Source organism: Podarcis bocagei, assembly GCF_964188305.1.
Source record: "Podarcis bocagei genome assembly, chromosome: 5".
Taxonomy (NCBI): domain Eukaryota; kingdom Metazoa; phylum Chordata; class Lepidosauria; order Squamata; family Lacertidae; genus Podarcis; species Podarcis bocagei.
In genome coordinates, this window is record NC_138129.1 from 47,143,375 (window position 1) to 47,155,686 (window position 12,312).

Here is a 12,312-nt window from a genome sequence, read left to right on the forward strand (position 1 = left end):
GCACCCAGATTCTAAGCACAAAATTGATTCAAGCCCCAGTACTTTCTTATTCCCCAGACTGCTTTAATGCAGCAAATGCTAGGCCTAGCTGTCTTTTGCTAGGTAATGTATGAAATAAAGAAGCGTACACAACACGTTAATTAGAGACATTGTTACTTATTACAGTTGGATCTTCATTGTATGTTTATGGCTTTTTAAAAAAGGAACTTTCACAAGAAAATAAAGTAACATACATCAGAGACAGCTATAATTACGGCTTCCCCGAGTAGCGATTAGACTAGTATTTCTAATCAGACGCTTTCCCTATTTCCGGGTCCACGATAGTTGAGCAGGGACGCAGAGAACGGAACTCTCGGGCAGCGCAGTAGACACCTCTTTAAACGCAAGGGTCCTTCTAAGGGAGGAAGTGCTCGCACTGCGCATGCTCCTTCCTTTCCAGCGTTCGAGCCTCTTGCCGCCGCCACGGTAAGGCCTTGCTCTGGCCGCCCCATCTTCCCCGCATCGCCCCCATCCTGCGCCTGGCCGGCCCGGCTCCTCACTTTGCTACGCCTGGGCGCCTTGCTCTTCCTCCCTGCCAGGCTCGTTTTGGCCGGAGGGGAGTCGGAGATGGAAAACGGGGCATGGATGCGGGGCGGGGATTGGGTGCCCGGCTGGAAGGCGGCAGTTTGTTAAGCCAGGCCGCGGCTCCCCTAGAGTTAGAGTGCGTGTGGGCTTGGGAGACTTAACACTAGCTTAGCCCTCGCGCCCGTCTCCCTCGAGGAGCACGTGCATGGTATATAATAAGCCGATGGTAAAATGGAAGTTGTGTGTCCGTGAACGTGTTCTGCAAAGAAGCAAAGCAGGGAGTGGTGAGAGGTCGTTTTAGGGCTTTAAATGAAGACAGAGTTAGGCTAATGATAAAAATGGGGACTTTGCTAGGGAAACTTTTATGTGAAACTATCTTAATAGCCTGAGGCATAGTTATTTGGAAGAAAGCCTCATTGAGTTGAATGGGGTAAATAAGTATACAGTATCCAAGATTACAGCTTTCAAGTCAAAAGTTCTCAATATCATCAAACTTTACTCTTGCTGTAATGGTTAGTGGAGGCTGCATAGAGCACCTGGTTTATACGGAACTTGCTTTTCTGAGTATTCTGCATGGATGTTGCCAGAGAAAGTGTAGGTCAGTGCAAAGGGTCCCATGTTCAATTCATATCAATATTTTAAAGAATCGGGTGGTAGATAATGAATAGAGAGAATACTTTATGATTAATAGGGTTACTTCCTGATACACTTAAGAGATGATGCTACAGGGCTAAATGGACAAAGTCTGATTTGGTATAAGGCAGTTTGCTATGACAGGTCTTGTCTAGCGTTGCTTAAATTGAGGTATACAACATTTTAATGTAAGCTTAAGTGTGCACCATTTCTTTCATACTCTTCAGCTTCCAACAGAGCAGTAAAATAATGTGCTGGGTTGCTTTGTACCATTTTCTTGAGTGTGTGTGTGTGTGTGTGTTAACTTTGAAGTAAAAAAGGGTGGCTCTTTAAAATTGAATCTATATTTTCCTACAGATGTTGATGCCTAAAAAAAACCGCATTGCCATCTATGAACTCCTTTTTAAGGAGGGAGTGATGGTAGCGAAGAAAGATGTTCATATGCCCAAACACCCAGAACTGGCAGACAAAAATGTGCCCAACCTCCACGTCATGAAAGCAATGCAGGTAAGGCACTGGCTTTCAACTGGTATGTTGCACCCTGACGTTAAGTGAGTTGCACCAGTGGTAGCATAACCAACATTTTCTGAATGCTGTTCATCTTTTGAAAAATAACTCTAACCAATCCAGGTCAAGGCTTCTGTGCTTCTAATAGTTGCATAGAAGAAGTGAGTGCAGGAAGTGCAACTTTCACGTCCCTGAAAGATCTTTGCAGTAAATAATTTTAAATTGGGTCCTAAGTTGCCAATTGGAATTAAGAGTTGAGTTCTGGATCTGAAAAGGTTGAAAGCTAGGCTAGTTAGGTAGGGAAGCCTAAAATGCCTAACAGTTTTATTAACATAGTGGTAGGAAGAAAGGGAATACCAAATACTTGCCATATTTTACAGAACGCTTACATAAACATCTGCAATCTCATTATACAACATAATCCATCTTTTAAAACTGGCGATGATTTGTTCCCCTCTCCCCATCCCTAATGATGAGCTGCCTTTGCCACTAATGTTTGCATGTAGAGTTCAAGATGTAGAAAGTTGTTAGTGTTAATTAACGTTATTAAGAATTGCTGTGAACAAATAAGTATTAACGATAATTATAACTAGACTTATATCTTCTTAGTCGCTGAAATCTCGTGGTTACGTGAAGGAGCAGTTTGCATGGAGGCATTTCTACTGGTATTTGACCAATGAGGGCATCCAGTACTTGAGGGACTATCTCCATCTGCCGCCTGAAATTGTGCCTGCCACCTTGCGTCGCAGTCGTCCTGAAACTGGACGACCCCGGCCAAAAGGTAAGCTTTAATTTACATTACTTGCTTGGATTTGCTGTTGACGTAGTGTCCAGAATTGCTTTCCTTGGATGAAGCATTTTGGCAAAAGCACTTGGATTTGTGAACGTGATTCTCACAAAGTCCTCTAGATCTGAAGACTAGGACACAAACATTTAAGTATTTCTGCTGGGATGTGCCTTCAACTATGTGAATGCACCGTTACAGAAGGACAAGTGTCTGATAGGTTGCAGGTACTATGAGTTCAACTTGTACAAATTACTAGGCCATTGACTTTAGGAATCAGAATTGTTGAGGTGGAAGGGGCCCCAAGGGCCATCTAATCCAATCCCCTGCAATGCAGGAATGGAACAGTTTATTGCATTCATTTGTATTTTGCTAACTAAGGCTCCTTACCACTATTCATTTCTACATCCAAGACAGCTATATTTTATTGGAGCTAAATTAAGGGAGCACAGTGTTAAGAAGCCTGACTTTGCCAAATATATTTCAGGGCTGGAAATGGAGGTGTTTCATTATCCTTGTAGGTGTGAATCTATTGGAGACATTGTATCTTAGAAAACTCTACATTTTAATGAAATGTTTCTAGCTTAATTTACCTTTAGGTTGTCCAGGTGAATCAGTCCTAAAAAGTCTCTTTGGTCATATAAGCACGGTCATAAGAATGATACTGGTCAGACTGCTAACTTTTGTTTTGCCTTGAAGAGAAAATAATTTAAACTTGCCACATCAAGGCCATGTACAGTTTTGAACTGTGACACATTCAGCAGAGTTCTGTTTGAATTTATTTCCTATGGCTTTTACACATGCTTTGCACTCTCATGTTGACATATTGAATAAGCTTACAGGCAGTTGTATACAGTCATACCTTGGAAGTCGAACAGAATCTGTTCCGGAAGTCTGTTTGACTTCCAAAATGTTCAGAAACCAAAGCGCAGCTTCTGATTGGCTGCAGGAAGCTCCTGCAGCCAATCAGAAGCCGCGGAAGCCCTGTTTAACGTTTGGGTTCCAAAGAATGTTTGCAAACCGAACACTCACTTCTGGGTTTGTGGTGCTTGCGAGCCAAAATGTCTTAAGTACCAAGGCGTTCAGGATCCAAGGTACGACTTTACTTGATTAGGTGATTCTTACATATTTGATAGTGCATTCAGTTATTAGCGGAGTGTTGCTGCTATAGATTCATCTGTCACAATAGCATAGGTCTCTTGGATCTGTTTTCAGGTTCATCCAGCTGTAAGCCCAACCATGTACAGAATTTTGACCATGACCGATACCCAATAGATGAAAATCTAGTCTGGTTTTAAATGTACAAGGGAGGCAACTGCTTGGGATATAACAGCCATGTACTGCCTGCTTTATGACAAGTGACTTTGTGTGTATCAACTTACCTTGCCAATAGAGAATTCACTGTAAGTTTAGCATTCAACACTACCAGGAATTCAGGCCCACGGGTTGAAGGCAGTGACGGTTGCTCATGCCTCAAATAATGCTTAGATCATAGTGAAGGTGATTGTTCTGTTTTTATCCACCTTCTTTCTAGTATATCTCATTTCATTCTCAGTTGTAGCCTTAAAGTAGTGCATTGAGTTGCCAAATTGTGTTGCTCAAGTCTACCTGGTGAGTTGCATGTTTTGGTAGTTTGAAGCATAGATCTCCATTGAATTGAAAGACTTTTTTTTCAAAATGGTTAAGAGTGGTCCAAATGGTTTAGCTTTCAGCTGAACTGTTAGAAAAATAGCACTTTTCAAGGGAGAAATGTATTTGGTATTTTTGAAGTCCTTTACCTTGTAATAAAAATGTTCTATCAACACACTGGTACACAATGTGGTTAATAAATACTACTGACTTAATTTTAAATAATATATACGTTTTTGAAGAACAGCTTAAAACTCTATGACTGTTAAGCTGAAAGCTTCTTGATTGATGTGTCCTGTTTTTGCCTTTTCAGGTTTGGAGGGTGAGCGTCCTGCTCGCCTTACACGGGGAGAGGCTGACAGGGACACCTACAGACGCAGTGCTGCTCCTCGTAAGTGTTTAAAACAAGAGGTTAACCGGCCTCTGCCATTGTTTTCTTGTACATTTATCTAGCTTTTCATTTATTTAAAATGAGATAGTATTGAAGTTTGGAGGAAATTAGCATGTATTGGCTAGCCTTGGGAACCAGCCAAAATGTGGTTGCTGGTACCTAGGAACCTTCCCCTATTGGGAGTTGGACAGTCTCTGAATATGAGCGCATGAGCAGGGTAGCGCAGCACAGCCCTAATCCTGGGCTTTTGCGATAATCCTTCCAGTTGTGCTTTGGACTTGCGCTAAGATAAAAAGTGAAGTGTGACATAATGGTACAATTCCCCTCTGCTTATATTCTAAACTGGTGGGAAGGTTGGCTGGGCTTGTCAAGCTTCCCAGAGTAGGAAAGGGATACTGCCAGGGCAAAAGCATTTGTAGGGCAGGAATATTGTATTTATGCAATCAACTTGCATAAGTAATGTATGCCTAAATAATATCTTGACTGTTAGCATTCTGATACTTTAAAAACGCTTTCAAAGATTATAGATACGTCTCTACGTGGTACTCCTTGCCTTGAATAATGTGGAGTGTTTTTTCTTCTCAGCTGGTGCTGACAAGAAGGCAGAGGCTGGAGCTGGGTCAGCTACTGAATTTCAGTTTGTAAGTATATATAGAATATTTAATTTTATGCAAATGCTTAAAAGAACATGTAAGCGCCTCTGACCAAAATCAGACACTTTCATATCTTCCTTGTTGAGTTGGCAACAGTATTGCAGGCACAATTACATGTATTTCAGGCTTCTCTTTATATTGCTGGGGTAATAATATGGATGGCACATGCTAATAAAGCTATCTTCTGAGTACAATATGAATTCTAAAACAGCATAGGGTGATGATGATTAGGCAGCACAGACTCCAGGCAAACTGTAGTCATCGGCAGCTAGTCCCACATAATAACCCAGAAGCAGGCACATGTCCCCATTCCATTGAAAAATGCATCTGGCTAGTTTGGGGTCACCAATGCAGATAGAAATGGGGAGCCAAATATTCATGGGCAGTAAGTGCAGGTGTCTTCCCATGTGAGAATCTCTCTTGCTAGAGTTGCTGGATTAGACAATGGGGACAGCTGCTATTTTTGCAAATAACATATTTCATGAATAATAAAAGATAGCAAAATGTTGCCAGTGTAAATCTGGGATTAATATTGAGCTACCTAACTTTCTCCTAAGGTTTTTCATTTGTTGGTTTTTTACATTGTCACGTTGCACCTTGTAAATTCTTTATTTCCTAACCTAACACAATTTTATTTATGGCAAATTGATCCCTATGCAGTATGCATGCCCTGCCAGATAAATGCTGGTGTTTTTCAACTACTTGATAGCTTAAATGCATTGCTATGCAGTGTATTCACTTGTCCAATTTGGTGTAGAAATTTTGATAACACTTGACCTAGGCTCTCATTGACTAGAATAATTGAACTTGTGTCTGAGCTACAGCTTGCCTGCTTTTCACCTGTATGCTCTCCAGGCCTTCTTTATAGATAAGTGCCTTTGAATGGCCTTCTTGTACATATAAATGATGTTTTGTTGCGCTTTGGCCCCCATTTTGCCTATCTTAGAATTCAGGTAACTTCTGTTATTTTTAGCAGTGAGAAGAGGCAGTGATGAATCATGCCAATGAATGAAATGTGTTGTAGTTGTGGGTGCACTGATAATGTTTTCTTTTTCTTTTTTTGATTTACAGAGAGGTGGCTTTGGGCGTGGACGTGGTCAACCACCTCAGTAGAAATCTATTGCTGTTTGGTTGCATCTTGTGTATAATAAATAGGTGAAAAATGCACTTTGTAGCTTTGAATCATTTAATTATGAAGCTTAATGGGTGAAATAATTGCTTGTTTTAAAATGTGGAGGATAAACCCCAAAACATAATAGGAATGATGTGTAAGATGACATGTGGTATCTTGACTATTTACTTTAAAAGACAGATATCAAATCCTTGTGGCTCTTTCTAAGACTCCTAACTTGAAGAAAATGGGAAAGGATTTCTTGATGTCAGAGGGATGAAGCATTAATTGTTGGTATACTTATCTTCCTTATCTTATGGCCATTCTTCCCTGATTATGTTCCCCATCTAACTGGAGTCTCCATGTTATCCTCTTTGCCTCTAGATGCAATCATCATTATCTTGCCTCCTGAAATTTGATTAAGTTGTGCAGAATGAATTGAAATTTTATATACAATTTGTTCTGGCCTTAAATTTCAGGCTTGCATAGTTCACAACTTCGTGGATTGATGTGCCACTTAGCAGTCAATGTAATCATAGTTGGGCATCATTGTCCCACAAAAAGTAAAAGCAGTCATTAACACTATTTCTTGCTTGACCTCGGTCCTGTTAGGGGGGAAAATTAGAAAAAGGCAAACAATTTAATGGGACATATTTCTAGATATGTTTTGTGCATAGGATTGCTGTATTGGCTTTATAGTTTTTTTAAAAGCTTTGATTAACAGGACAGGCTGCTATATTTAGCAAGCTTGTGATTCAATCAACCGAGCATAAAAAGCTTTGCTACAGTATTGGGATGTATTTGTAATTGGGGGTTGTTGGAAGTATAGTCTCTCCTGTCCCTGAGGCTTGGTTCCATCCATTAAACTCCACAAAAGCTCACAATCTCCACTTTACTGATGGAGAACTGAAAATGAGATAGTGGACCAAGCATTTGCCAGTAACAACCATTTGGAGAGAACTGGAAGAAAAAGTGAGCAGCGAATATATGAAACCTTTTCTATTTATGAATTAGAAGTGTAAGGTACTATAGAATGCAGTTCTTAAATAAGGTTGCCAGACGAAATTAATCCGTTCCACGAGTCTCTTCATCTTGCGGTTTTTTCGTCTTGCGAAGTACTGCTATTAACGGCTTAGCGGCTTAGGGGCTTTAAGAAAAAGGAAACAAACTCGTAAGAACTCACAAGACGTTTCGTCTTGTGAAGCAAGCCCATAGGGAAATTTGTCTTGCAGAACGACTAAAAAACGGAAAACTCTTTCGTCTTGCGCGTTTTTCGTCTTGCAAGGTACCACTGTAGTTTCACCAGTAGATGCTGAACAATGTGAAAGTAGGGTATGATTTTTTTATATATAAAATAAGTATAGCTGAGTTACGGCGTTTAGCATGCCAACCATGTTTGCCTTTTACTATTTAATACCCATTTTACATAGAAGAGTGTTTGCTGTTGTAAAGCTGGAGGAAATTGGTCTAGTGTCCAGTACAGTGGTACTTGTGAACACGATCAGTTCTGGGGTGCCGTTCGTACCCGAGAAGTCCGCAACTAGAGCGGCGCTTCTGCACAAGCACATAGCGCGATAGAGTGCTTCTGTGTATGCATGCACAATGAAGGGTTTGCCGCGTTCGCAAGCCGAAAAGACAATATGAACGTAACACAACATGAAGTATGACTATACTGGGCAGTCCTTTACATGCTTCTTGCGTATATCTCGAGAACCATGATGCCATTGGTGCTAATGACCTGCTTTTTGCACAGTGTGGTGATGATATCCTGCTTATAGGTGCTACTTTGTTCTGGGCTCTTTAGAAGTCTGGAGACATTATTGGAAATCCCCAGCTTTCCTTTTTGGTGTGATATAAGGTGTTAAGGCGGAATGAGATCTCTGAAGACCATGCTCTCAGCCCGTCTGTTATTTTAACATTTATATTTCACATTTCCTCCAAGAAATTCAATGTGGTGTACATGGTTCTCCTCCCTATTTTATTCTCATAGCAAACCCATGAAGGATAGGTTAGGTTGAGAGACAGTGTCAGGATCATATGCTTGTGAAGATAGGCTTAAGTATGTGAGTAATAACCAGGGTTTTAGGACAGTAACAAATTGACAGTTGTGCATTGAGTACAGAATTTGGTGTCTTGAAGAAATTTGCATTGTGATTTTAAAGGACTAGATAGAGGTTCCAGTGGTGAGACAGGATTCTTCTGCTCTGCATAATTCCTGGTCCCTTCTCAAGACTTGCAAAAGCAGAATAAATCACACAATGCATACAGTATATACCAGGGTGGGAAATGTAAAGTCATGGGGCCATATGCAGCCCTCCAAGCCTCTATTGGGAATCTTTGCAGGTCACGCCCCACTTTCGCAGACCACATGTTAAGCTGCCTGATTAGAATGTGTCCTTAAACATGCCTCTTGCTTGTCTGGGTGAAGAATGAAAATATGCATATGTGTAGAAATCTGACTTGTGTTGCTGGAATATCTGCTTCTTTGACTCACACACTTTTTCTGTTCACCCTGTCCACACTTGCATGTAGCCCCTAGAAATTGCCCATGAAGGAATGTGGCTCTTGAAAAAGGTTTTCCATCTCTGATTCACACATACACATACCTCCCAGAATTCAGCTCTTGACTCTCCCCAACTTGCACAGAGCATAATGGCTCTGCATGTTAACTTTTCTGTGGTTGGTAATGTTGTGCTCCAACTCAATAGATTTTATTCTTTTCCAGCATCATTACTGAAATGCAATTAAACACAGTATTAACGAGGCTATAACAAGAAGTACAAATATATCAGCAGGCAAACATGGTTTAATGTTTTCTCTCTGCATTTTGTATTAGGGCTATGTCAAAATACACAGTGAGATGCAACTGTTTTCAGATTTGTGTTGCTAGTTTTAAAAATGTGCTCCCTGCTTAGATTGGGAAAGTTGGCATGCTTTCTAGTACTATGTAATGAGATGGATGTCCAGAGGGCATTTCTTTTGCTGCTTTGTCAGTGACAGTCTGGTGGTTTTAAGATTTTTTTCTAAATCTCAAAACGGTTTGAGCTTTTTGTGCTCATGGAATTGTCTACTGAATCACTATTGGGCTAAATATATAGTGTGTGGATTGCATACTGTGGCGTAATGCTCCATTAGGAAGTGTTTCCACCCATCTCAGGATGTCACTGAGTTGCACTAGATAAACCCACACCTAGCATGATCTGAGGCAAATGAAAACATCCCCCACTTCCCGCAACACAACATTGATCTCCAGTTATTTTCAGAACAAGATGAGGGCCCATCCTATGCACTGGGTCTGCTTTCCATTAGGAAATGCTTCTCCCCCAGCTGGTACCTGGGCTTGTGGCCCAAAAGCCAGCTGGAGATAGAATTCAGAGGCATCCTTATCCATTAATGGAATCATAATCTGGAAATTACTTTGTTGGTGACAGCAACAGTGAGTTTTCCACATTATTTACAAGAACAGTCACAGTACTAAATTGAAACCCTGTTGGTGGGTTCAATTTGTAGACTCAGTATTTTCACATCTCTTTCCCCCCAAAGGGACATGTGTTAGTGTGTTTCAAAAAGTTTTTGGTGCTTATTTCAAATTTAGGGGATATCTTGTACCTCCCAAGTTTTCTGCCCTGTCCTGGGTAACATAGGGCTTCATAGTATTCGACAGTCTTTCCTTTACTCTTGGATCCTCAAGGAGGTGGCCTTTAAGAAATTTTACGAGGACTTCAGTAGCTTTCATTTCCCCATCAGTTCACACAAGAGATTTAATTTTTGGACATCTCATTTACATTCCTTTATCAAGTAGAATACAGTGGTACCTCGGGTTAAGTACTTAATTCGTTCCGGGGGTCTGTTCTTCACCTGAAGCACCACTTTAGCTAATGGGGCCTCCTGCTGCCGCCGCGCCGTCGAAGCACGATTTCTGTTCTTATCCTGAAGCAAAGTTCTTAACCTGAAGCACTATTTCTGGGTTAGCAGAGTCTGTAACCTGAAGCGTATGTAACCTGAAGCATATGTAACCTGAAGCATATGTAACCCGAGGTACCACTGTATACCACAGGATCCGTTGGGCTACAGTACAATCTCTACACTCCAACTGCATTTATTTTTCTTTCCTGGACAAGGCCTTAAACTTGAACTCCTCCCACCCAAGTACTCTTAAAGCTACGCTGAATGAAATTCAGTGAAAATGAATTTCAGTGAAATGAAGGAACAGACTGGCAAAGCCAGATGAACCTAGGAGCTGCCTGCAACAGAACAGTCCCGAAGAGAAGGTGACAGAACACCATTAATCACCTATAGCTTTCAGCTAAAAAGATTCTGACATCGGGAGCTCATTCTGTATAAATTACAGGTTTTGGGTAGTAGCATTCTCACACGCTCCCTTAATATAAGGTCAGGGTGGGGAACCTTTTTCAGCTTGAAGCCCGCATTCTCTTCTACTTAAACCCTTTTCTATCCTCAATCCAGGCAAGCAAGACATCAAAGTTAAAGGAGAAATTCAAGCAAGCCAAAAACTTGAGTGTGTGAAGCAGGGCTGTAGCTTGGGTGAAGAGATACCGACAGAGACCTGGGCTGCATTTGCTGACCCTCACACCCAGTCTGAGGTTCCCTACTGATGTAGGAGCTGGGCATTTTTTGTTACTTAACTTACTTTTTAATTGTATACTGTTTTAAGCTATTTGTATGCTGCTCAGATATTTCATATGGTGGAAAGGCTGATAACAGTCTTGCAAAATAAATCCGTTAGTCATACCATCAGGGACTTGCCTTCCAGTGTGAAATGCCACATCATCTACCAATAATGACCTTTTGCTTTCCTCACAAGTTACAAAACAGGTTAAGCTCTCTGAAAAAGAATGGACACAGTAGTAATGTTCAGCTACTGGGGGGACATATTTAGGGTGGCTAGGGCACACTCATGTCATGGGTGCTGTTTTAATTCAGTAATTCCTTCAATGGGAAGTTCTAGTATGAAATTATTGAATTAGGATTTCAGTAAATCTATTCAGTTTTATTCTGTTTTTAATGTTTTGTTGAAAGCCGCCCAGAGTGGCTGGGGAAACCCAGCCAGATGGGTTGGGTAGAAATAGTAAATTATTAACTATTATTATTCTTGCCCTATTGTAGATTACTGTTACTACCAGCTACTGTTGTTGTGACTGGATCACACTAGTCTTGTAGTATACATCTGGGTTTTGTGTAGAAATGCCACTTGATTGGGAGAAAGGCTCATAAATTGTGGAACTTTCTTCCAAGTAAATCCATGTATTAGTCTTTAAAGGTACACAAGCACACAATAGAAGTATTGTGGTATAACATACATAGGTGACCTGAAATAGTCTCGCTGTCATTCAAAGGCAGCACTGCCTTTACATTGTGGTCAGCTAAATATAATTCTTAGTGCAAAAGTCTATTCTTACTTTACATTTCCCCTTTTGGTTGCAGCGTATACATGTATCATCACTCTAGATATAGTCTAGGATTTTAGTCATCAGTTATAAGTGCAATTGTTTTGGCTGATGTAGTTTATTCTTTAGAATTCTTTGAGTTTCCCTAACAAGGTTAGCTGCTGTTCAGATAACATAGGTATTATTAATGCTACTCATTTTGAACTTGTGCTTTATGAAGTCAACAAGAGGAACTGACACTTATAGGGCATAGTCAGCCCCTCTGGCATGCATGGACACTCAATGCTATGCTTTTGACTGAAAAGTAAAAACAGGTTTAATGGCGAAATGGAGGGTATGCACAGGCTTCCCATTTAATATAACAGCATGATGCAGTGTCAGCATATCATGAAGGCAGGAGGAAGAAACACAGCTTTTACCTCATGTGCTATGGGAATCCCTTCAGGTTTGGACATTGCATCCACAGTGGACTGGCAGAAGATCTCTTATTTCTGATTTATATGGATGCCTGCAACAAAGAAAGGCTGCAATCTCACATACACTGAACCTAGGAGTAAATCCCATTTTCTTTAAATAGGGCTTCAGGGTTGACACACATAGGATTTCACTATAAGCCATCAGTATGTTAATGA

At 40.7% G+C, this 12,312-nt stretch overlaps 1 protein-coding gene across 1 annotated transcript; it reads left to right on the forward strand.

Moving 5' to 3' along the window:
• Positions 1 to 308: 308 nt before the first annotated feature.
• Positions 309 to 6,328, forward strand: LOC308587930 (small ribosomal subunit protein eS10). Its single transcript, XM_081195903.1, has 6 exons — positions 309 to 465; positions 1,555 to 1,704; positions 2,314 to 2,485; positions 4,431 to 4,508; positions 5,094 to 5,149; positions 6,233 to 6,328. Exons 2-6 carry the CDS (start codon positions 1,555 to 1,557, stop codon positions 6,272 to 6,274), a joined length of 498 nt encoding a protein of 165 aa, XP_081052029.1. The 5' UTR covers positions 309 to 465; the 3' UTR covers positions 6,275 to 6,328.
• Positions 6,329 to 12,312: the final 5,984 nt, after the last annotated feature.